This window comes from Triturus cristatus, chromosome 5_1 (assembly GCF_964204655.1).
Source record: "Triturus cristatus chromosome 5_1, aTriCri1.1, whole genome shotgun sequence".
NCBI classification, from domain to species: domain Eukaryota; kingdom Metazoa; phylum Chordata; class Amphibia; order Caudata; family Salamandridae; genus Triturus; species Triturus cristatus.
The window spans coordinates 448,180,233-448,207,627 of record NC_140587.1 but is presented as its reverse complement, the minus strand read 5'-3'; the positions used below and the strand labels follow the sequence as shown (position 1 = coordinate 448,207,627).

The 27,395-nt window shown below is 49.7% G+C and overlaps 1 protein-coding gene across 1 annotated transcript in view; it reads right to left on the bottom strand.

The window, feature by feature from the left end:
- Positions 1-27,395, bottom strand: part of CDH17 (cadherin 17) — a 336,495-nt gene that overhangs the window by 54,791 nt on the left and 254,309 nt on the right. Inside the window, exon 12 of the mRNA XM_085605267.1 lies at positions 3,693-3,884. Within this exon, the coding sequence (XP_085461393.1) occupies positions 3,693-3,884 (192 nt within the window). The remainder of the gene's footprint in view (positions 1-3,692; positions 3,885-27,395) is intronic.

Sequence of the window (27,395 nt, the reverse complement as noted above, 5' to 3'; positions counted from 1 at the left end):
GTGAAGTCAGGAAAAAAGTTCACCTCCATGTTCTCCAGCTTAAGCGGCCCTTGCAGTCTGGAGGCTTGCAGAATCGCGTCTCTGTCCCGAAAGTTAAAAATACGGGCAATGAGAGGCCGCGGAGGGGCTCTGACCTTCGGCTTTACCCCGGGAACTCTATGAGCCCTTTCCACGGCAAAGAATTTACTCAGTCCCCGAGGCTGGAGATGGGTAGTGATCAGGTCCTCCACAAAGAGATCCGCCGCCGCCTCCTCCCGTCCCTCGGGTACTCCGATGATGCGGATGTTATTCCTCCGGGCCCGACTCTCGGAGTCCTCCAGGCGCCGATCCATGAGCGCACTCGCCTGACGAAGTCGGTGCACCTCCGTTTGGAGGGCCGCCACCTCAGTCGTGAGGCCCGACGCGGTGTGGGCCAAAGAATCGACCCGGTCGTTGGTCTTGGAGAGATCAGCCCTCACCAGGTTGACGTCAACTAGGACGGCGTCGATTTTATGGGCCAAGGTGTCAAACCGCTGGCCCACCGAGGCCTTCATCTCAGCAATGGCGCCCATGACGTCTTGCAGAGTCAGCTCTGTGGGCAAATCCGGGGCATCCGGGGGGCACTCAGAGGACTTGTGCGGTCCACCGGGAGATCCCTTCGGGAGGGTGTAGCGGTCCATGATGTTGGCCTGATGTGCGGCGCCACGCCGGGTCGACTTGGCCTTCAACCGATCGCCATCTTGTTTCGTTGCCATCGTCGCGGGTCTCACACCCTCACCAGCCACGCAGTAAAAGGCCAGCAATCAAGGCCACGGGTTCCGGGGGGTCACCCCAGGACGGCGGAGCGGGCCACCGCAGGCAGGTAGGCTGGGTCACCCAGCGAGGCCACCCCAACACAAAGAGCGCCGCGATCCCACCTGCAAAGACGGCAAGGGGGCGCGAAAGTGAAAGTGAAAGTGCGGGGTACGCGACTCGCCAGGCCCAGCCCGCCGTTGTTGTTCACTTTGCCACCGGGTCGCCCCCAAACGCGAGTCCGGGGTCAGGAGCGAAGCAGGCCGCAAACTTCAATCGGTGCTCACTCCGGCACCCGAGGTCCGATTCGAAAACGGGAAACGGGTACCACCTCGGCTCAGGCTCACCGACACAGTCCCCTCAACCGATGCAGGATGAAGACAGGATAAACGTAGGAGGTCGCGGAGGTCCTCGGGAGCCTCGCACCTACGCGGCCATCTTGGTTGCGCGCTAGGCTCCTCCAACTTTTTTATTTTTAAAATGATCCAAGAGGCTGGAACCCAACTTCCTACTTTTTTGAAGACATCTAAACTCCCAAAGAGAACAAGATACAAAACGTTATTAGATTTCTCAAATAGACTTGATATTATCTTTAAGCATAATTTACAGACTCATCATAACCATTATACCTGCTTATCCATCAGACAAGCTCACCACCAAGTCAGAAAAGTGCAAATAATTAAAAACAAGACAAGAGGTCTCCGCCATCTATGCTCCAATGACCCAGAACAACATCTCTCCAATTTAGGGAAAGAGCTGAATGCAGCAGTGGGCCACAATGCCTCTCAGAACCCATCTGCCACTCCGATCCCTTGTTGTTTGTGTTCGCCTTGCCTTTGACACTGTACAGAACTCCGCTGGCTTTTAGCTAGTTTCACTCTACGCAAATACCACATGAATACAGACATACAGAGGCCCTGATTGCATGGGCTGCTGTAATTCTAAGGGATAATACCGCTGATACGGCGAGGTTACGTTTTTCCCCAATGTGATATTCCCACGTAAGTAGTACTGTAGGTCGGAATTGGGAATAACACTTCAGTACTGCATATTTCTCCCCATTATGAGCTACAAAACTCTGAATATTTCACTTTTTCTCACACAAATTTAGACAGGTTTTACTTGAAGAAATCTGTATGCAGAAAAATCGCCAGGTCTGTCCAAATGTTCCGCACCACATGTAATCCTGAATCCAGAATTGTACTGAGAGGCAGTGTTTTAAACTGCGCCTCTAGATGTTTTAGATTTGGTTAACAGATTTCTCCTAAGTAATTGACAGAAATATAAAATACAAATATGGTATACACAGTTTGAACGTGGTTCCCATGCCAGCCTATGGAAAGATGTGTCCAAATGTCCTTCCCTTCAATACTAACTGCTCACTTAAATACTCGGGCAGATTTACAAGAAACTGACGCATCTCTGCGTAATAGTTTTGACTCAGTGGCACCCTAGAAGTGGTGCAGTGAAATCTTGTAGCTTTCACTGCGTCACTTCTACAAGGCTTTTTTGCGTGGGAAAGCCCACCCTGCTTACATAATGCCTGACGTAGGTATAATGTGGCGCAGGACTTTACAACGTGACACATCCACCTAGATGCGTCACGTTTTAAATGGGCCGCAACGTAGCACATTGTTTACGTCGCTGCCGTGTCACAAAGGTGACGCAACGGCGGTGCAAAAGTGTCACAAGGGGCTTGTAAATCTGCCCCCCTATTTTTAAAAATAATAGCTGTTGAAGTTATACAAAATACAGGTGGTGCCTTCAATTCCACACAGACTAAGCGTCAGTCGCCTGACACTGTCACCCTCAGCATGGCCAAGAGCAGATATACAGTGACCAGCTAGGACACTCTTCGTTTCCTATAGCCATTCAGATTCTGCAAGATAGAATTTTAGTAGTCATTGGGCTCCATTATGTATTGTGCATGCTTTCCGACAGTACGGTGAGGGAAGGTGCCGGACCCTTGTGGATTACTAGTAAGGGCAGTCGCGGCCTGCATGAGTCGCAGGTGAGGGGGTGAGGGGTAGCGCGGGGGGTTCATTTAAAAAAATTATAATAATTTAACTTACCTTCCCCCTCCAGTCCCGTGTCGCGTCTCCTTCTCTGTCTGCTCCGAGTCCCAGGAAGCAGGCAGCCTCCCTCTCCTCCCCTAAGCCAATAACAGCGCTGCAATGGCAGCGTTGTGATTGGCTGGGTCACCGACTGCACCAGCATCTATGGGGAGGCCGTTTTTTCCATGCAGGCTGCGTGCAGCCTACATGGAGAAAACGGGAGCGTGCGTATGACTGGTTTGGTCGACCCTGGGGCCGACCAAACAGTAAGCACCCACAACAGTGGGCAAGCCACTCCTCCACTGTCCTGTGGCAGGATCGCCCACCCGCCTGCCCCCAACCAAACCCTTCTGTGCGAAAACAGAAACATAAAATGGTATTCATAATACCATTTTATGTTTCTGCTTCTTGCACTGTGGGGCAACGCTCCTCCGCCCACATGGAGGAGCCGCCCCTGAGTAAGGGGGCAAACAGCAGCTCCAAGCAGTTTCACCCATGGAGTCGGCCTGCTCAAATCAGCCAAGATCTCTGGCAAAAAGATGGTCAAGAATGAGAAATTACCAGGAAAATCAGACGAGGCACATCCATTTCTCCCCAAAATTCCCCATTTTCGTGGTGGATCCTCAAGGTTCACCTGTTAGAGCCATTATTTATCCTACCCCTGGAGCTCCTGTACCAACTGGTAACAGCAAGTGAGAGCGACTGACAATCCTGAGATTGCATATCTCCAAAATGTCTTTGATCGGGTCACACTGCCAAAGTCCTTCCTTTGTCTATGGGGGAAAAAACGCCAGGTTGGCTCCATGTAAACATAATTTTGTGATTTTCGCATGTGGATAACAATTGAAATGCACTCTTTTGTTTTACCTTGCGAATCTTCACATATCCTCTGTTGGTTTGGGAATTTGTCTCGAATAGAAGTACATTTTCTGGATCGCCTTCCTTTGCCGAATATATAATGGCGGAGATCCCAGTAAAGGGCTCGTCGGCATCCGTAGCTTGAATCTCCAGAATAGTTTTGCCCACTGCCGTGTCTTCGGGGAGAGTCAGATTTCCGTACTATGGAAAGAAGTATTGAAGATGATTTGACAGCAATATATGCAACCAGCGCAGGGATTTAATGCCAGATTCTAAACACGTGTTTTACTCATGGCTTGCGGTCAAGCTTTTGAATGAAGGAACGTTGGTGTGTGAAGCTGTGTGAGGGTATGTTTTTTAAAGGCTAGCACATTCCATCACTTCTGATCACACTTGGAAGTTACTTTCAGTCCACAAACACTGTTAATCCATTTAAAAATCGAACAGGACTTTCATATGCATTTTCACATCACAGAAATGTAAATAACTTCATTCAGCCTGTGGCATGAGCACCTTACAACTGCCTGTGTTTACACCTTGTGTAGAGGTGAGTGATTCACCAGCACCGCACTGAAGCTCTGATGTAAGCATTTACAGGGCAAGGAGCACATCAAAATCTATCTGCTTAGCTCACAAAGGCAACAAGAATTCATGCATTTGTTCAAATTAAGGCTCAATGTATGCAGGCGCAGAATGTTGTTAAGAGTTAAAGATAAAAAAATATTCTGGACATTTCTTACCTCTAAAGGCTATTCGATACTTTTTCCGGTTGTAACTACTCTTTCTACATATATGCTCTTTACAAATTCTCATATTTATTTATGCTCTTGACTTTCCACTCCCCATTTTATGCCTAATCCGGACAAGTAACAGAGTAAAAGCAATCAAGAAGATAATTTAGAAAATAATGACAATTAATAATTGCAATTTGTCAGCGTATGAGAGGTGTAACCACGCATTCAACTTAACAATAAATGTACACTTAATTAATTGTTGAAATGAGATATTGGAAAATAGGTGTGCATATGAAAGACAAATGAATTTTTAGTTCAGGTTAATATTGACAAAAACAATTATCAGCATTTGAATGTATTCGTTTCCGTAACAGAAGCAGTATGTTTTAGCATATAGGGAATATATGTCCAATGGATGTGAATTATTATAATGTCCAATAATTTGTGGCACATTTGTGCGAATCCACTCTTGTATATGGTATTGTCATGTGGCATTCATTGTCTCGTAACATCACAATTCCTTGTGACTTCGGGGTCTAGGACTCACTTCATCATGGATGAGCAAGTGTGAGCAATGGCTAGTACATAGATATCTTACGCATGTTGTCGAAGCGGCGGAGAGAAAGTTACTTAAACACAAAAGAGAGGCATAAGGAGTGGATGAACTAGAGTGACCAAAGAGGATTGTCAATGAATAATCAATAGAGGGGTTGACAGCAGGTATGGAAGATATCAAATCTAAACTAGTGGAACGTTTGTGTTAGCACATTTAGCTAAATTAAGTTTGGAGACACATTTGGAGGAATCCGCTCCCAGCAGACTATATCAGGGCAAGGTTGATTTGTTGTGTCTGCCCTCAACTGTGTAATTACACAATCCTTAGCCGTGTAATAAAGAATATACGTGTGTTTGGCTAATCAGTCATTACAAAGACACAAGTCGCTTTCTTCATTGAGATGTGCTCCTTTATGAGTTTTTTTAATCTAATATGAACATGTGGCACCGGTTTTCCCTCCAGGTTTGAGTGAGTGTCTGAGTGAGTGTCTGTGTAAGCCACTGTTATTTAATTTTGGGGTAAAAAGCATGTCGGAGCTGAAAACAAGCATGAAAAAGAACTGGACCACAATGATCATCAGTTGTCATGAGTAGCAGACCATAAACCTGTGATTAAGTACTAGATTCTTGGGCCAGACATTAAGACTGCTGAGGACGGGCCTCAGACACCTTACAGAGGAGTTTGGTCAAAGGACTTAGTAAGATTTACTGCAGATTATTGTAAAATGTAGTCCATGTGTATTTTAGTGGCGCACTTTGTAACAGGTTGCTATGTTATGCCACCCACAGCACAAACTTTCTTGAAAGATTGTGTCAAGCATGCCACCCAATTAACTGAAGCGGCTTCACTTCTATAAACTTGTTAATCTCTCAGGCTCCTATTGGCTCAGCAGCCCTGATAGGTTTCCTAACAATGAATGCTAACATGAGCCCCGCAAACACCAGCTCTGCATGAGGGGAACCAGACTGACGCCACTGCTGCTTTCATGTCTGAACTCAGGTTTTTTCCCATTTAAACACTGAACAGGAGCTTGATATATATTTTCATAAAAACTATATGATCTATTGGTAGGAAAGTGGGTTTCTGTTGCTGAAACCCCCCCCCACACTTTTTGCCAGATTTTTGATGCACTTTGACTGAGTGTGCCCTGGGTCCCTGCCAATTAGGTTCCTAGGGCCTATGTTCTTTCTCAAAACGGTACCTTTGTTTCCACTATTGGCACACTTCTGGCTCACATATACGTCCCTTGTAAAAGGTACCAGTGGTACCAAGGGCTGTGTGACCAGAGAGGGTCTCTGAGGGCTCCAGCATGTATTGTCTCAGAGACCCCTCACCAAACATATACACATTGCAATTGCAGTCTGTGTGTTGGAGTGCTGATAAAACTTAAGATTCGAAATGGCACACATCTCTGTGTGCCATGCCCACCAACCACTGCCTGTGGCACAGGTAAGTCAGCCCTTGTTAAAAATTGGATTTTTGGTCAGCTAGGGCATGTGCCAAAGTCGGGCAGAAACCACCTCTCTAGTCAGAATAAGAGAGTTACACTCCTAAAATAACCCCTGCTCACCCCCTTGGTAGCTTGGCACGAGCAGTCAGGCTTATCTTAGAGGCAGTGTGTAAAGCATTTGCACATAACCAACAGTAATACAGTGTAAGCATGACAAAAGGACACCACACCATTTTAGAAAAATATCCAATATTTGTATATATTTAAGACAAGACCAAAAACGATAAAAATCCACAATACAGTACTTAAAAATCTTCAATTATCAAAATATGCTTAAAAAATTGTTCCTTGATGTCAATAGCTCCATCCGGGGCTATCACAGCGTCATAAGCAAACAATTCCAAACAGTTCTGGCTGACCGCAGCGTCTCAGGCCAGCTACGGTGTCGAGAAGACCCGCAAACAGTACCTTTTAGAAATGCAGGGAGTCGGCGACCTCTCGTTGAGCTTCGAAAGCACGGCGTCCACAGGCGTCAGTTCCGGAGGTCGGTGCAGGAGTCGTCGGGGCCCTCGAAATCACACGCGTTGCAGGTCGAACTCCCCTCTGTTGAGGTCAGGAGCATTGGCGTCGATAGGCGTTGGGTGCTGCGGTGCGAAGTGTAGCAATGCCCTCAGGTCGCGGTGCGAGCAGCGGCTCGGTGGAGGCATCAGATGGCATCATCGATGAGATCAGGGTTGCGGTGCGATATGAAGTCGGTGCTCGTTGCGGTGCTGGCAGGTCACGGTGCAAGCAGCGTCGTTGTCGTGGCTGGAGCATTGTCGTCGGCTGACGAACTGGTGTCGATGGTGCCGGCATCGGTAGGCCATGGCTGCGGTGCGGGATGAGGGCGGTGCATCATGTAACTTTACGAGCGGTGCCCTTGAACCACTGTGCAAGCAGCGGCGTAGATTTCGGCGTGAGGCGGCGGTGTCGGGATACCAAGGCATCATCGTGAAGCGAGGCCGTGCAGAGTGCGGTGCCCACAGGTCGCGGTGCGAGCAGCGGCTCGGTGGCGGCATCAGCAGGCGTCGTCGGTGAGACCAGGGTCGCGGTGCGGCATTGTGGCGGTGCCCTCTGCAGTGCCTTCAGGACACGGAGTCAGCAGCGGTGTCGCAGACGGCGTCAGGTTGCTTTTTCCTCTATTGCAGCAGAAAACACACAGTTCCCAGTGCTGAGGTCAGAAAAGCTTGAAGTCTTTGCTGTTCCTGAGACTTCTTGAACAGGGGGCAAGCTCTACCTCAAGCCCTTGGAGAACTCACAAAAGTAGATTGCAGAAAGTTCAGTCCAGTCCTTTGCCCAACACAGAAGCAGCCACTGCAGGCTAACACAGCAAATCACACAGCAAAGTGGTAGTCCCTCCTCACAGTTTCTCCAGCTCTTCTTCTTGGCAGTCTTCTTGATCCAAAAGAGTTCTAAAGTTCAGGGGTCTGGGCCCCAGTATTTATATCCCAAAATCCTTTGATCTCTTAGGCAGAGAGCGTCTGTGGCCAGCCAGAACCAGTTCTGCCTTCTCTGGTGTGACTTCCTGGCAGGAGGTGGAGACGGCATGGTCAGAGACAGAACAGGCCCTTTGAGGTGCAAGGAAATCTCCTGCCCCTTCCCCATTGCAGCCTAGGTCTATTCAGCCCTTTCCTGACCCACCTAGACTATCTGGAACCACTCCTGCTCCCCAGCCTTCTGTCATCCAAAACCCAGGCAGACAATCCACATTCCACCAGAGGCACACGGGATGACTGAGCAAGAAAATACCTACTTTTTAAAAGTGGTATTTTCAAACACAGAATGTAAAAATCAACTTCACTAAAAGATGCATCTTTAGATTCTGAGTTCAGGCATACTTAACTTTATTTTCCTACCTAATTCCCCGGGCCAGTTATGCTTATAAGATGTTATAAACAAACTCCCCATTCTGTCCTATGGGGAACAGGTAGCCTTGCAATAGCGAAAAACTAAATTGGCCGTAGTTCACTATCAGGACATGCCACACACACAAGGGCATGTCCTACCTTTCACATACACTGCACCCGGCCCACAGGGGTACCTTGGACCTTAGTGGTGGCTGACGTAAGAAAAGGGAAGGTGAGGGTCTGGCAAGTGTGTGCACTGGCCAAGTCGACATGGCAGTTGCAAACTGCGTGCAGACTCCTTCAATGGTGGGTCTGAGTTACCTTTTACGAGCCGTTTGTGTAGGTGGCACAATCCCGTGCTGCAGCCCACCAAAGGCATTTGATTCACAGGCCCTGGCACACGCAATGCACTTTACTATGGACTGACACATAAATGAAATAGGCCAATCATGGAAACACCAATCCATAACACATTTTAACACAGGAGCACTTGCACTTTACCACTGATTAGCAGTGAGAAAAGTGTGCAGAAACACTAAGCCAGCACAAACAGAGTCAGAATTGGGAGGTCAGAAAGCAAAAAACTCAGGGGAAACACACCAAAAGATGCCAAGTCTAACAGCCCTCTAGCAGGCCCCCCGGCCCTAACGCCGGGTGCACTATACCATAGGCAAGGGCATAACTGCATGAGCAATGTGCCCCTACAGTGGCTGTGCCATTCACAGACATTATAAGTTCAGTGGAGCCTTATTGAGTACGTGGGCTGGAGGTTTGTTATTTTGAACTCCACAGCTCCATGAGGGATTTACTGAAGGCCAAGGAGTTTGGCATCAAACTCCTCAGCATAATAAACCCACACTTATGCCAGTGTTGGATTTATTACCAAATGCACTAAAAGGGCATCTTAGACATGACCCCTGAAAAACGACCAACTCCCTCATGTCCAGCAGACTGGCCTGCACCAGCCTGCCACATACAGACATGTTTCTGACCCACTGATGTGGAAGCCCTTGTACTCTCGTGGGTCAGAGACAAAGGCTGCTTGAGGTGGAGGTGCTTCACACCTACCTCCAAGCAGGAACAGCATTCAGGACAATGACCCTCTAAGGCTGCCTGCCCTTTGATATGTTAGCCAGTGCCTCTCCAGATAGTGGAGATGCCCGCCCCCATAACCAAACCCCACTTTTAGACGCAAGGTCAGCTGGGAAATTAGTAGGCAGGAGAGGTGTGTTCCCTCTCTGCCAGGACCACCGCTAAGGTGCCCTGGACCGAGATGACCCCCCTCCTTAGGAAATCCTCCATCTTGAATGAAAGGATTCAACCCAATCAGGTTAAGGGGATGCCCCCTGCGGAAAGGGAGGGGATATTCTAAGGCGGTAGTCACCCTATAGGCAAGTAGCCCATTGGCTACCATCTGCCAGCCCCTGTAAGGCCCTATATTCAGTATTCAGGGGCACCCTGAGCCTTGAGATTCAGATTCCTGCAACCAAAGAAGACAAACAAAAAGGATGCTGTGCAGCAAAGCAAGAAAACACCTAATGCCATGGCCCTAGCCCTACCGGCCAGTCTCCTGCTTCTCGAGCCTGCAAATAAGATGTCTGTCCCGTCGCCAGCAATTTCCAAGAACCCTAGGAAGACTGGCACTTTAAAAAAAGACCAGATCTCCAGATGTCAGCGGCCCTGTCCAGAAAAACGTAATCTTCAAGGATTCCGGATCTAGGCGGCTCTGCGACTCCTTCCCACTCTGCACTTGATGCCCACTGCCCAGGTTCAAGTGACTCACCTGTCCAGTAAAGTCTCCCAAGCGATCCTGACCTCGTCTCCATCAGTAGCTGACCTCTCCGCGACCCCACAAAGTCACCTGCAACCTCTACATGAAGCGTCCCCCTTACAGCAACCAGCTCCGACCAAGAAGATCCAACACCAAAACTTATTCCTGCATCCTCAGCCCCCCGCCCTTGGAGAGCTCAACCAATGGTGCCTCGACCTACCCCAGCCCTCCAACTTACCTGCCCAGCAGGTGGTCCCCTTCAGCCAGCCTCCTGGTTCAAGCCTGCAGCCTCTTTGTGTGACCAAGATTCCCTATTGTAATGCATTTTGTGCCAGACGGTATTTTTGCACCTTGCACCCGGCCGATTCTGTGCTGTTGGTTGTGTAGCTTTGGTGCTGCCTTGTGGCTCCCCGTGCTGATCTTAAACCCCTGGGCCTGTGCCCTAAAACCATGGGTACCTCCCTGCAAACCATGCCTCTTTGAGGTGCCCCCAGTCTCCATTACTTTACATTGGGCCCAGTGACCTCTGCACCCAGCCGCCCCATTCCGCTTGTGGTGCAGTACCTACCTGAAACTGAACCTTTCCCAGTATTGGCCAAAACCTCAGAAGACTGGGATTGTAACTCGAGTACTTACCTGCAAATGCTTAACACTGTTTTCCTCCCATAGGATTGTATTCTGTTTTACCTACTGGGTACAACTTTCTATCTTTCACATTGCCAAGTGCTACTGATGCAAGTACATATTCATTTCTAAAACTGCAAAGTATTTTCTCCTGCCTTGCAATACATATCACCCTGCGTTTTTGAAAGTATTACTGCTTTTTGGGGGCGCTAGAGGGCGCACGGCGGTATGGCTGCCTGCTAAGTCAGCTATGCAGGTCGGGACCATGTAACAGCGAAAAATAGCGACATGTGGGACTCCTAGCGGACTGAAACTGCGGAAATAAGAGGTCGGAGCAGCAGGACATGCTTTTACGGCGTAGAGGTGGCCAGCAAGTGCGGCGGCAAAGGTGTCGAAGAGTGAATTGAAGTGTCAGCCTGCTGAAACAGATCGGAGAAAGACAAGATGGCGGTGCCCGGTGAAACTCCAAGCCCGAGATCAGCCCATCCAGCGCGAACAGACAGGGCGGAATAGGTAGGAGAAATCGCCACAGAAGCCCCCTGAGTGCGGTGACTACAGCTGGCGCCGGTTGCTGACAGAGACCCTCAGTAAGCTCAAGGGTAAGAGCGGCGCAGCGAGGGTAGCATCGGACGCAAAATGGCAGCCGCCATTGCGGCGGAAGAAGGAGAGAGCGCGAGCGAGAACAGGCTCGGCTGAGGAGGTGATTACAGCCTATGATGTGCGGAGGGATCATATGAAAACTCGGAGCGTGGCTGCTAAGAGGCACGAGAGTGGGCGAAAATTGCCATTATCGTCGCTGATGGGGGAGGGGCGCGGCCAGAGAAAGCTCGACAATAGCGCTAAGCTGTAACTTGAGGCTACCATGCTGCTGGGCTTATGAGCCGGGCCGGTCCCAGAAGGAGAGCTGGTGGCGCTGGATGACGGAGCTGGTTAGCAGCGTTTGCGCAAGGTGTAACTAGCGTATGAGGAGAAGGCAAGAGGGAGAAGAACAGCTACATTGGGGCAACTAGAGGAGCAAGTGCTACTGGTGCCGGAGGTAAAGCAAAAAAGCGCGGAAAAGGCGTGGTGGTGTTGCTCCGGCGTCCAGTGTCGCCACACGTTGCGGGTGTGGGATCGGTTGGCTCAATTTGAAGAGGTGAAGTACGCGGGGAGAGTGTAAAAGCGGGAGAAAGGAAACAACAGTCGTAATGGGAAAACAGTATCGAGTCCAGTCCAAACTGCAGTTCGAGGCAAAAAAAAACGTGAAAGGTGCATTGGAAACATCTGGAGTGGGGTCGGGAGACGCGCAGGAGACACCAGCAGGTATGGAGGGTGCCCTGCAGGCCATACAGCAAAGTTTGCAGGATATTCATGGTAAACTGGACTCCATTACATTGAGGGTCGACAACATGGCTGCTAAGCTGGATGGGCAGGGGGAGCGACTGGTGGAAGCTGAGACTCGCATTTCAGCGGTGGAAGACGAATCGCATATCACGGCCCGAAAATGTACAAACATGGAACGGCTGCTGGATGTCATCAAAAACAAGGCGGAGGATTTAGAGGCGCGATCACGCCGCAATAACATACGTATCGCGGGTATTCCGGAATCTACGAACATAGCGAAGATGGAAACATATGTCGAAGAGCTGGTCAGAAACGTGTTTGGGACAGAGAACCTCTCAACCATCTTCTTGGTAGAACGCGCGCACAGAACTCTGGCCCCGAGACCAAAGCCTGGCATGCCTCCAAGACCCATAGTAGCACGGGTCATGAATTATCGGGACCGTGATGCTATCCTCCGCATGGCCCGTGAAAAACGCCAGGTCAGCTACCAGGGAAACGAGCTGGAGTTCTATCTAGACTTCACTGTGTCAGTGCATCTAGCGCGTAAGGAATTCAATCCGGTCAAACAGAAGTTACGAGAATTGGGGATCGAATCCGCCATGCTTTATCCAGCGCGCCTGAAGGTAACGTATGAGGGAAGAGCGACGATTCTCCAGACGCCTAAGGACGGACAAGAATTTATCAAGAGGATAAATAATAGGCGTAAGGAGCAAAAACGCGCGGAACAAAGCAGAGACTCGGACTGAAAGATGCTGTAAGGGGAGGTAACATGTATGGGACTGCTGAAAGGGACGGATGCAAAGGTGGCATATGTAGTAGGAGATGCATTGTTTCCTGCCATAAATGTGAAGTGCGTAAAGTTTGAGAGTGGATGGTAATGAAAGGACGGACACTAAACTGTGGCAAATGACTGGGCGGTGTGGGTAGTCTGCGACCCCCTTCTGGTACACAAGATTGGTTTCCCACGTGGTTCATGTCATGCGGAGTTGTAGGTTGGATGGGGGGAGATCAGATGAGATTGGTGGAAAAGGCGCCAATATGGCAAATATATACCATGACACCATAAGAGAATCAAGAAACGGTTGTTGTACATGCTGTTCTGACTAAAATGTTATAAAATATGGCTTCGCTAGCATACCAATTGTGTACCCGACCACATCCATTAGATTGGATGGAGTTGTGTGCTCTTGGTGGATCCCCCACGCGGGTGTTCCCCAAATCAAGTTAGGTTATGATGTTTGATTGTAATGGGAACTGTCTTTGGCAGAGTTGGGTTGCTGAAGTGGGTGGGGAGAGGATGGGATGGATTTGGGAATTGTTAAGTGGGTCATGGTACATAAGAGGCATTAAGGATATCCAGAGCGGCATTGGGAAACATAGTCAGAAGGATGGTTTCCGGGTCACCCACAGCGATATTCGCTGCACGCAAGTTGACGTAGCAGTACTAAAAAAATAGATACAAGATGGGTGACAGTAAATTTAGTAATAAGCAGCTAACGTTATTGACATGGAATGTGAGAGGGCTGAATAACCCCAAGAAAATCAGACACGTACTGGCATATTTAGACAGTCATCACATTGAAATTGCATTCTTGCAAGAGACACACCTCGCACCCGCAACAACTAGGTCTATTGGGAGCAAATGGGCGGAGACAGTACACAGCTCGTCCTACTCCTCGTATTCTAGAGGGGTCATGACTCTGATTAGGAAGGGGTTGCAATTTGATGTTGAAAATACGTTAAAGGATGAGGTGGGGAGGTTTGTGCTAATAACGGGAAGGTTGAGGGGGCAAAGGTTAGCATTGCTTAACATATATGGTCCAAATGTGGATGATCCGGACTTCTATCACACACTGTGGAGTAAAGTTATTGCACTGCCTGATATTCCGATGATATGGGGAGGCGACTTCAACATAGCACTGCAGGACGGATTAGATAGATCGGGCACCACGACTGAACCCCATAAGAGGGCCCGGGGGAAATTGCAGGCTATTATGGTTGATAGGGGTCTTGCTGATATCTGGAGGAAAAGAAATCCGGAGAGCAGAGAGGCAACACGCACGATAGCGGCTAGTAACAGTTGGTCTCGGATAGACTATTGGTTAGGCTCTGCGGAAGTGATGCTATGGGCAAGGTCAGTGAGTCATCTACCTAGGACGTTATCAGACCATAATCCGGTCAGGCTAACGTTAGTCATGCCACATTATGTGCCACCCCCGTTTAATTGGAGATTCAATGCGAGAGCACTGTCTGACCCACTATATTCCGCTGCAATAAGTAAGGCCATTAAGGAATATTTTGAATTAAATGAACCCACGACGGAAGACCCTGGGTTGCTGTGGGAAGCGTTTAAAGCTAACATTAGGGGGATTTGTATAGGAACTAGCGCAGGCATACGTCAGCAGATGGTGATAAGGGAGGGGAAACTTAGCGCGTTAGAGTGAGAATACGAACGTACACAAAATACTAAACTGTTGGGTGAAATCAGAACTATAATATCTGAATACCAAGCGTTTGCAGAAGATGAGCTCAAGTAAATATGAAAAAACCAGGAAGCCAGGGCCTATGGTGAAAGTGGAAGACCGGGTAAAAATCTAGCAGCTAAAATCTGCACGGGGAGGGCACCGCAGATTGTGAGAGCGGTGCGAAATGAAAAAGGGGACATGCAATTTGGAGCACAGGATATACTCAGGGAATTTCGATATACGTATGGAAAACTGTATGAGTCGCAACAAACAGCATCAGTAGAGGAGATCGGGGAATATCTGGAGGATGTAGCGATAGCATGGCTATCTGACGCGCATAGAGCTTACCTGGCGGAGCCTATCACGGTGGAAGAGGTGACGGAGGTGGTTAAATCTCTGCCAAATGGGAAAGCACCGGGCCCGGATGGGTTCACGTGCGAATTTTATAAAGAGTTCATTGCCCCATTGGCACCTCACTTGGTTGAGATGTATGGAGACGCTCATGCCAAGATGTTGCTACCACCCACGCTACGTGAAGCACTTTTAATTGCGCTAATGAAACCGAATAAGGATCCTGAGTACTGTGATTCCTATAGACCTCTGTCCCTCATCAATGTTGACGTAAAGATTCTTGCTAAACTCTTGGCTAAGAGGCTTCAGCCGTTAATGACCCGGTTGATACTACCGGACCAGTCGGGCTTTATACCAACCAGATCCACAACACACAACACCAGAACACTGTTTGCACTGTCGCACTACTTACAGCCCTCGACCAAGGCCGCCGCGATCCTTCTGGATGCGGCCAAAGCATTTGATTCGCTAGAATGGCCATATCTACACACTGTACTGCGTAGAATGGGTTTTCCACTGAGGTTTCTGCAATGTATACAACTACTGTATACGGCTCCGATGGCACGTATAAGAGTTAATAAATATATCTCTGAGCCGATGCCTATACAAAGGGGAACTAGGCAGGGCTGCCCGTTGTCACCTTTACTATTCGCGCTAGCAATGGAGCCGTTGGCATGTAAAATACGGCAACGACATCACTACTCAGCGCTGCAGTTTCCGCAGAGACTGCTGCATATATCGTTATATGCAGATGATATGATGCTATATGTGCGGGATCCGGAGACTAACTTAAATGCACTGCTGCGGGAGTATGTTAGGTTTGAACAACAATCAGGAATTAAAATTAATTGGGCCAAGTCGATGGTTCTACCACTGACGGATACCACACATCCCCACCAGCTGGAATATCCAATTGAATGGCAAACGGAGTCGGTACGATATCTGGGAGTTTGGTATCATAGAGACCCGGAGCTGGTGATCCGCACTAATTATGGTAGAATTATTGGAGCTTTGGAGGTCAAAATAGATAGATGGATACATTTGCCACTATCACTGGCGGATAGATTGGCCATCGTGAAGATGGTCATCTTACCCAAGTTACTGTATCTGTTTAATAATATTCCGATAAAGCCCCCGGCTGCGGTATTTCGTAGAATATCAGCACTGGTCCTTCGGTTGATTTGGGCGGGTAAGCAGGCCAGGATTGAGCTAAGAGCTCTGACACTACCATATGCTCAGGGAGGATTCACAGTGCCGGATTTTTTGTTATATTATTTGTGCGCGCAAGCGCAATTTGCGCACTATTGGTACCATCCCGTCCCGTTCCTGTCACATGCTGCCATTGAGGAGGGGGATGCAGCACCAATTCCACTGCAGGCAATTGTTACGCCTGTTAGAGCTCCGTTACACAATCAAGATATAAACACAATAGACACTACGAACAGTGCGTGGAGAGTAATGGGCAAAAAAGCAAACAAGCTGCCGTTATACGCACCAGCATTGCCGCTACAATACCATCCAGAATTGTCGGTAACGCATGAGAAAGTGGGGATGGGACTGCTGAGACAGGTAGGCATAACTAAAATGAGGGATCTGTTTGCCAATGGGACATTTCAAACACTGGGCGAGCTTACATTTATTAGTAACCAAACGTTATTATTTCAATTCACGTATCACAGATTGCAAGGTGCACTAAGGAAGCTTTACCCTTCATTCCCGGAGGAACCATCGTCATTGCTCACTTTACAGTTTTTGATCACCACACCCACGGCCATTAAGTTAGTGTTGAGGCTATACGGTAAATTACAAGAGGACATAGCGGGAAATACGCATAAAGCACTGGGGAAATGGAACAGTGCGTTGGTTGACCCGCTGACGTTGGAAGAATGGGAGATAGCCTGTTCCTTGACTGGGTTGTTAACACCAAATGGCAATTTAAGACTGTTGCATTATAAATATTTGCATCAGACCTATTATACACCGGCCAGACTTTACAAGTATGGACTAAGGGAAGACTCACGTTGCTGCAGATGTGGGGCGGAAGGGGCGGATTTCATTCACCTGGCCTGGAGATGTGCTGCAGTGGCGGAATACTGGGAAAAGGTAGCAAAGATGGTGGGTGACATGGTGGGTTTGGAACTTGTATGTTCAGAAAGAACCTGCTTGCTGGGGATTATGCCTGAATTGAGGTCTTTAAAGCGTAGATTTTCTGTAATTGCAATGTTGTTGGCCAAAAGACGAATATCGCTGTGTTGGAACAGTAGGCAGGTTCCTACGATTAAACAATGGATTCATGATTTAACTTTTTGCAAAGACACTCTGAAAACGTATGAGGAGGAACTTCCTAGAGGGTCGAGGCCTAGAGATTATTGGAGGTAACTAATTGACTATTTACGAATATACCCGATTGAGTAATTGTATATTGCAAATTTTGTATGGAAATAGTGTTTATTTTCTATGTACCATTGGAAGCTAAATACTGATGCTGATCTGGAGGATGAGCGCTGCTGTATCATGGCCTAATTGTTCTTTGCATAATGCACTGTTGGCTGCATTTCAAAAACTGTTAATAAAAAAAAAAAATTAAAAAAAAAGTATTACTGCTTTGAAAACTGTTACTTACCTGCAACTGAGTATTTCTTGGTTCTAGAAATAGAATATATAACTTTTTATACAAAACAATTGGTCTGGATTCAACCTTTGAGTGTGTGCTGTCATTCCTTCCCTGAGTGCGTACAATAAATGCTTAACACTACCCTCTAATAAGCCTAAATGCTAAACCACACTACCACAAATAGAGCTTTTAGTATGATCTACTTGAGCCTCTGTAAGCCTTTGGGGATGCACTGGACTCTGTGCACACTATACCTTACTTTGGTATAGTATATATAGAGTCAGCTCCCTACGCGATTGAAATCTTCCTTATTTAGTATCTCACATAGTGAGATGCAGGACCCCTAGGCAAGATGCAGTGTAGACAAGGGGCACTTAAATGGGCATTGTGGAGCAGAGTATACATCATGCGCGCCATAAATCCCGCAACGGATCATGGAGACAGGAAGTAATGTTATTGCCTAGTTTTGTGGTGCTGTTACTCCTGACAATATTGTGTATGTGTCCATGTACATAAGTTTGCATGCATGAAAACAGACATGCAAAGTACCGTGGCCGCACATAACTATAAGTAACATAACATGTACAGTAGAGCTGGGAACATTACAGCGGGGAAGGAATGGGCGCGGCTGTGGGTGAAGGGGTGGTGGCAGAGGGGATTGCGTTGGGCCTGCTGGGATTCAGAAGTCACATGAGATGTAATATTTCAGCACAGGCTCTTAAGCATTCTTTGAACCAAAGGATGGATGGCGGAAATGCTAGGGATGTAGCCATTATTTTGAGTATTATAAATATGTATGTATTAAAAACAAACACTTGTGTAGCACGCAATAGATCCTACAGCACCTCCATCTGCTGATCACTTGTGATAGAAACTGGACGAGCAGTCTTGTGTTTCTGCTTGAAGACAAGAAAGGAAGTCGACACACTCAGCTCATGGGTAAGGACATTCCATGCAATGCTGCCTGCGCACCAAAGCAACCTTTACCTATGCATCCTTCACCTCCAGCACCCTTCACCTCTGGCATCCTTCACCTCTGCATCCTTCACCTCTGCATCCTTCACCTCTGCATCCTTCACCTCCAGTATCCTTCACCTCCAGTATCCTTCACCTCCGGTAGCCTTCACCTCCGGTATCCTTCATCTCCGGTGCCCGTCACCTCTGGCATCCTTCACCTCCGGCATCCTTCACCTCTTCATCCTTCACCTCTGGCATCCTTCACCTCTGGCATCCTTCACCTCCGGTATCCTTCATCTCCGGTGCCCGTCACCTCCGGTATCCTTCATCTCCGGTATCCTTCATCCCCGGTATCCTTCATCTTCGGTGCCCGTCACCTCTGGCATCCTTCACCTCCGGCATCCTTCACCTCTTCATCCTTCACCTCTGGCATCCTTCACCTCTGGCATCTTTCACCTCTGGCATCCTTCACCTCTGGCATCCTTCACCTCCGGCATCCTTCACCTCTTCATCCTTCACCTCTGGCATTCTTCACGTCTTCATCCTTCACCTCTGGCATCCTTCACCTCTGGCATCTTTCACCTCTGGCATCCTTCACCTCTGGCATCCTTCACCTCCGGCATCCTTCACCTCTTCATCCTTCACCTCTGGCATTCTTCACCTCTTCATCCTTCACCTCTGGCATCCTTCACCTCTGGCATCTTTCACCTCTGGCATCCTTCACCTCTGGCATCTATCACCTCCGGCATCCTTCACCTCTTCATACTTCACCTCTGGCATTCTTCACCTCTTCCTCCTTCACCTCTGGCATCCTTCACCTCTGGCATCTTTCACCTCTGGCATCCTTCACCTCTGGCATCCTTCACCTCTTCATCCTTCACCTCTGGCATCCTTCACCTCCCGTACCCTTCACCTCCGGTATCCTTCACCTTTTCATCCTTCACCTCTGGCATTCTTCACCTCTTCATCCTTCACCTCTTCGTCCTTCACCTCTGACATCCTTCACCTCCGGCATCCGTCACCTCTTCATCCTTCACCTCTTCATCCTTCACCTCCGGTATCCTTCACCTCTGCATCCTTCACCTCCGGCATCCTTCACCTCTTCATCCTTCACCTCTGGCATCCTTCACCTCTGGCATCTTTCACCTCTGGCATCCTTCACCTCTGGCATCCATCACCTCCGGCATCCTTCACGTCTTCATCCTTCACCTCTGGCATTCTTCACCTCTTCATCCTTCACCTCTGGCATCCTTCACCTCTGGCATCTTTCACCTCTGCATCCTTCACCTCCGGCATCCTTCACCTCTTCATCCTTCACCTCTTCATCCTTCACCTCCGGCATCCTTCACCTCTTCATCCTTCACCTCTTCATCCTTCACCTCTTCATCCTTCACCTCTGCATCCTTCACCTCTGCATCCTTCACCTCCGGTATCCTTCACCTCTGCATCCTTCACCTCCGGCATCCTTCACCTCTGCATCCTTCACCTCTGCATCCTTCACCTCCGGTATTCTTCACCTCTGCATCCTTCACCTCTGCATCCTTCACCTCCGGTATTCTTCACCTCCAGTATCCTTCACCTCCGTTATCCTTCATCTCCGGTGCCCGTCACCTCAGGCATCCTTCACCTCCGGCATCCTTTACCTCCGGCATACTTCACCACTTCATCATTCACCTCTGGCATCCTTCACCTCCAGTATCCTTCACCTCCGGTAGCCTTCACCTCCGGTATCCTTCATCTCCGGTGCCCGTCACCTCTGGCATCCTTCACCTCCGGCATCCTTCACCTCTTCATCCTTCACCTCTGGCATCCTTCACCTCTGGCATCCTTCACCTCCGGTATCCTTCATCTCCGGTGCCCGTCACCTCCGGTATCCTTCATCTCCGGTATCCTTCACCCCCGGTATCCTTCATCTTCAGTGCCCGTCACCTCTGGCATCCTTCACCTCCGGCATCCTTCACCTCTTCATCCTTCACCTCTGGCATCCTTCACCTCTGGCATCTTTCACCTCTGGCATCCTTCACCTCTGGCATCCTTCACCTCTTCATCCTTCACCTCTGGCATTCTTCACCTCTTCATCCTTCACCTCTGGCATCCTTCACCTCTGGCATCTTTCACCTCTGGCATCCTTCACCTCTGGCATCCTTCACCTCCGGCATCCTTCACCTCTTCATCCTTCACCTCTGGCATTCTTCACCTCTTCATCCTTCACCTCTGGCATCCTTCACCTCTGGCATCTTTCACCTCTGGCATCCTTCACCTCTGGCATCCATCACCTCCGGCATCCTTCACCTCTTCATTCTTCACCTCTGGCATTCTTCACCTCTTCCTCCTTCACCTCTGGCATCCTTCACCTCTGGCATCTTTCACCTCTGGCATCCTTCACCTCTGGCATCCTTCACCTCTTCATCCTTCACCTCTGGCATCCTTCACCTCCGGTACCCTTCACCTCCGGTATCCTACACCTCTTCATCCTTCACCTCTGGCATTCTTCACCTCTTCATCCATCACCTCTTCGTCCTTCACCTCTGACATCCTTCACCTCCGGCATCCGTCACCTCTTCATCCTTCACCTCTTCATCCTTCATCTCCGGTATCCTTCACCTCTGCATCCTTCACCTCCGGCATCCTTCACCTCTTCATCCTTCACCTCTGGCATCCTTCACCTCTGGCATCTTTCACCTCTGGCATCCTTCACCTCTGGCATCCATCACCTCCGGCATCCTTCACGTCTTCATCCTTCACCTCTGGCATTCTTCACCTCTTCATCCTTCACCTCTGGCATCCTTCACCTCTGGCATCTTTCACCTCTGGCTTCCTTCACCTCTGGCATCCTTCACCTCTTCATCCTTCACCTCTGGCATCCTTCACCTCCGGTACCCTTCACCTCCGGTATCCTTTACCTCTTCATTCTTCACCTCCGGCATCCGTCACCTCTTCATCCTTCACCTCTTCATCCTTCACCTGCGGTATCCTTCACCTCTGCATCCTTCACCTCTGGTATCCTTCCCCTCTTCATCCTTCACCTCTTCATCCTTCAGCTCCGGCATCCTTCACCTCTGCATCCTTCACCTCTGCATCCTTCACCTCCGGTATCCTTCACCTCTGCATCCTTCACCTCCGGCATCCTTCACCTCTTCATCCTTCACCTCTGGCATTCTTCACCTCTTCATCCTTCACCTCTTCGTCCTTCACCTCCGGCATCCGTCACCTCTTCATCCTTCACCTCTTCATCCTTCACCTCCGGTATCCTTCACCTCTTCATCGTTCACCTCTTCATATTTCACCTCCGGCATCCTTCACCTCTGCATCCTTCACCTCCGGTATCCTTCACCTCTGCATCCTTCACCTCCGGCATCCTTCACCTCTTCATCCTTCACCTCTGGCATTCTTCACCTCTTCATCCTTCAACTCTTCGTCCTTCACCTCTGACATCCTTCACCTCCGGCATCCGTCACCTCTTCGTCCTTCACCTCTGCATCCTTCACCTCCGGCATCCTTCACCTCTTCATCCTTCACCTCTTCATCCTTCACCTCCGGCATCCTTCACCTATTCATCCTTCACCTCTTTATCCTTCACCTCATCATCCTTCACCTCTGCATCCTTCACCTCTGCATCCTTCACCTCCGGTATCCTTCACCTCTGCATCCTTCACCTCCGGCATCCTTCACCTCTGCATCCTTCACCTCTGCATCCTTCACCTCTGGTATTCTTCACCTCTGCATCCTTCACCACTGCATCCTTCACCTCCGGTATTCTTCACCTCCAGTATCCTTCACCTCCGGTATCCTTCATCTCCGGTGCCCGTCACCTCAGGCATCCTTCACCTCCGGCATCCTTTACCTCCGGCATCCTTCACCACTTCATCATTCACCTCTGGCATCCTTCACCTCCGGCATCCTTCACCTCTTCATCCTTCACCTATGGCATCCTTCACCTCTGGCATCCTTTACCTCCGGCATCCTTCACCTCCTCATCCTTCACCCCTGGCATCCATCACCTCTAGCATCCTTCACCTCTTCATCCTTCACCTCTTCATCCTTCACCTATGGCATCCTTCACCTCTGGCATCCTTTACCTCCGGCATCCTTCACCACTTCATCATTCACCCCTGACATCCATCACCTCTAGCATCCTTCACCTCTTCATTCTTCACCTCTTCATCCTTCACCTCTGGCATCCTTCACCTCTGGCATCCTTCACCTCTTCGTCCTTCACCTTTGACATCCTTCACCCCTGACATCCTTCACCTCTTCATCCTTCACCTCTGGCATCCTTCACCTCCGGCATCTTTCACCTCTGGCATCCTTCACCTCTGGCATCCTTCACCTCCGGCATCCTTCACCTCTTCATCCTTCACCTCTGGCATTCTTCACCTCTTCATCCTTCACGTCTGGCATCCTTCACCTCTGGCATCTTTCACCTCTGGCATCCTTCACCTCTGGCATCCTTCACCTCCGGCATCCTTCACCTCTTCATCCTTCACCTCTGTCATTCTTCACCTCTTCATCCTTCACCTCTGGCATCCTTCATCTCTGGCATCTTTCACCTCTGGCATCCTTCACCTATGGCATCCATCACCTCTTCATCCTTCACCTCTGGCATCCTTCACCTCCGGTACCCTTCACCTCCGGTATCTTTCACCTCTTCATCCTTCACCTCTGGCATTCTTCACCTCTTCATCCTTCACCTCTTCCTCCTTCACCTCTGACATCCTTTACCTCCGGCATCCGTCACCTCTTCATCCTTCACCTCTTCATCCTTCACCTCCGGTATCCTTCACCTCTGCATCCTTCACCTCCGGCATCCTTCACCTCTTCATCCTTCACCTCTGGCATCCTTCACCTCTGGCATCTTTCACCTCTGGCATCCTTCACCTCTGGCATCCATCACCTCCGGCATCCTTCACCTCTTCATCCTTCACCTCTGGCATTCTTCACCTCTTCATCCTTCACCTCTGGCATCCTTCACCTCTGGCATCTTTCACCTCTGGCATCCTTCACCTCTGGCATCCTTCACCTCTTCATCCTTCACCTCTGGCATCCTTCACCTCCGGTACCCTTCACCTCCGGTATCCTTCACCTCTTCACTCTTCACCTCCGGCATCCGTCACCTCTTCATCCTTCACCTCTTCATCCTTCACCTGCGGTATCCTTCACCTCTGCATCCTTCACCTCCGGCATCCTTCACCTCTTCACCTCTTCATACTTCACCTCTTCATCCTTCAACTCCGGCATCCGTCACCTCATCATCCTTCACCTCTTCATCCTTCACCTCCGGTATCCTTCACCTCTTCATCCTTCACCTCTTCATCCTTCACCTCCGGCATCCTTCACCTCTGCATCCTTCCCCTCTGCATCCTTCACCTATGGCATCCTTCACCTCTGGCATCCTTTACCTCCGGCATACTTCACCTCTTCATCCTTCACCCCTGGCATCCATCACCTCTAGCATCCTTCACCTCTTCATCCTTCACCTCTTCATCCTTCACCTATGGCATCCTTCACCTCTGGCATCCTTTACCTCCGGCATCCTTCACCACTTCATCATTCTCCCCTGGCATCCATCACCTCTAGCATCCTTCACCTCTTCATCCTTCACCTCTTCATCCTTCACCTCTGGCATTCTTCACCTCTGGCATCTTTCACCTCTGGCATCCTTCACCTCTGGCATCCTTCACCTCAGGCATCCTTCACCTCTTCATCCTTCACCTCTGGCATTCTTCACCTCTTCATCCTTCACCTCTGGCATCCTTCACCTCTGGCATCTTTCACCTCTGGCATCCTTCACCTATGGCATCCATCACCTCCGGCATCCTTCACCTCTTCATCCTTCACCTCTGGCATTCTTCATCTCTTCATCCTTCACCTCTGGCATCCTTCACCTCTGGCATCTTTCACCTCTGGCATCCTTCACCTCTGGCATCCTTCACCTCCTCATCCTTCACCTCTGGCATCCTTCACCTCCGGTACCCTTCACCTCCGGTATCCTTCACCTCTTCATCCTTCACCTCTGGCATTCTTCACCTCTTCATCCTTCACCTCTTCGTCCTTCACCTCTGACATCCTTCACCTCCGGCATCCGTCACCTCTTCATCCTTCACCTCTTCATCCTTCACCTCCGGTATCCTTCACCTCTGCATCCTTCACCTCCGGCATCCTTCACCTCGCCATCCTTCACCTCTGGCATCCTTCACCTCTGGCATCTTTCACCTCTGGCATCCTTCACCTCTGGCATCCATCACCTCCGGCATCCTTCACCTCTTCATCCTTCACCTCTGGCATTCTTCACCTCTTCATCCTTCACCTCTGGCATCCTTCACCTCTGGCATCTTTCACCTCTGGCATCCTTCACCTCTGGCATCCTTCACCTCTTCAATCTTCACATCTGGCATTCTTCACCTCTTCATCCTTCACCTCTTCGTCCTTCACCTCTGACATCCTTCACCTCCGGCATCCGTCACCTCTTCATCCTTCACCTCTTCATCCTTCACCTCCGGTATCCTTCACCTCTGCATCCTTCACCTCCAGCATCCTTCACCTCGCCATCCTTCACCTCTGGCATCCTTCACCTCTGGCATCTTTCACCTCTGGCATCCTTCACCTCTGGCATCCATCACCTTCGGCATCCTTCACCTCTTCATCCTTCACCTCTGGCATTCTTCACCTCTTCATCCTTCACCTCTGGCATCCTTCACCTCTGGCATCTTTCACCTCTGGCATCCTTCACCTCTGGCATCCTTCACCTCTTCATCCTTTACCTCTGGCATCCTTCACCTCCGGTACCCTTCACCTCCGGTATCCTTCACCTCTTCACTCTTCACCTCCGGCATCCGTCACCTCTTCATCCTTCACCTCTTCATCCTTCACCTGCGGTATCCTTCACCTCTGCATCCTTCACCTCCGGCATCTTTCACCTCTTCATCCTTCACCTCTTCATCCTTCAACTCCGGCATCCGTCACCTCATCATCCTTGACCTCTTCATCCTTCACCTCCGGTATCCTTCACCTCTTCATCCTTCACCTCTTCATCCTTTACCTCCGGCATCCTTCACCTCTGCATCCTTCACCTCTGCATCCTTCACCTCCGGTATCCTTCACCTCTGCATCCTTCACCTCCGGCATCCTTCACCTCTTCATCCTTCACCTCTGGCATTCTTCACCTCTTCATCCTTCACCTCTTCGTCCTTCACCTCCGGCATCCGTCACCTCTTCATCCTTCACCTCTTCATCCTTCACCTCCGGTATCCTTCACCTCTTCATCCTTCACCTCTTCGTCCTTCACCTTCAGCATCCTTCACCTCTTCACCTCTTCATCCTTCACCTCTTCATCCTTCAACTCCGGCATCCGTCACCTCATCATCCTTCACCTCTTCATCCTTCACCTCCGGTATCCTTCATCTCTTCATCCTTCACCTCTTCATCCTTCACCTCCGGCATCCTTCACTTCTGCATCCTTCACCTCTGCATCCTTCACCTATGGCATCCTTCACCTCTGGCATCCTTTACCTCCGGCATCCTTCACCTCTTCATCCTTCACCCCTGGCATCCATCACCTCTAGCATCCTTCACCTTTTCATCCTTCACCTCTTCATCCTTCACCTATGGCATCCTTCACCTCTGGCATCCTTTACCTCCGGCATCCTTCACCACTTCATCATTCACCCCTGGCATCCATCACCTCTAGCATCCTTCACCTCTTCATCCTTCACCTCTTCATCCTTCACCTCTGGCATCCTTCACCTCTGGCATCCTTCACCTCTTCGTCCTTCACCTTTGACATCCTTCACCCCTGACATCCTTCACCTCTTCATCCTTCACCTCTGGCATCCTTCACCTCCGGCATCCTTCACCTCTGGCATCCTTCACCTCTGGCATCCTTCACCTCTGGCATCCTTCACCTCTTCATCCTTCACCTCTGGCATTCTTCACCTCTTCATCCTTCACCTCTGGCATCCTTCACCTCTGGCATCTTTCACCTCTGGCATCCTTCACCTCTGGCATCCTTCACCTCCGGCATCATTCACCTCTTCATCCTTCACCTCTGGCATTCTTCACCTCTTCATCCTTCACCTCTGGCATCCTTCACCTCTGGCATCTTTCACCTCGGGCATCCTTCACCTATGGCATCCATCACCTCCGGCATCCTTCACCTCTTCATCCTTCACCTCTGGCATTCTTCACCTCTTCATCCTTCACCTCTGGCATCCTTCACCTCTGGCATCTTTCACCTCTGTTATCCTTCACCTCTGGCATCCTTCACCTCTTCATCCTTCACCTCTGGCATCCTTCACCTCCGGTACCCTTCACCTCCGGTATCCTTCACCTCTTCATCCTTCACCTCTGGCATTCTTCACCTCTTCATCCTTCACCTCTTCGTCCTTCACCTCTGACATCCTTCACCTCCGGCATCCGTCACCTCTTCATCCTTCACCTCTTCATCCTTCACCTCCGGTATCCTTCACCTCTGCATCCTTCACCTCCGGCATCCTTCACCTCGCCATCCTTCACCTCTGGCATCCTTCACCTCTGGCATCTTTCACCTCTGGCATCCTTCACCTCTGGCATCCATCACCTCCGGCATCCTTCACCTCTTCATCCTTCACCTCTGGCATTCTTCACCTCTTCATCCTTCACCTCTGGCATCCTTCACCTCTGGCATCTTTCACCTCTGGCATCCTTCACCTCTGGCATCCTTCACCTCTTCATCCTTCACCTCTGGCATTCTTCACCTCTTCCTCCTTCACCTCTTCGTCCTTCACCTCTGACATCCTTCACCTCCGGCATCCGTCACCTCTTCATCCTTCACCTCTTCATCCTTCACCTCCGGTATCCTTCACCTCTGCATCCTTCACCTCCGGCATCCTTCACCTCGCCATCCTTCACCTCTGGCATCCTTCACCTCTGGCATCTTTCACCTCTGGCATCCTTCACCTCTGGCATCCATCACCTCTGGCATCCTTCACCTCTTCATCCTTCAC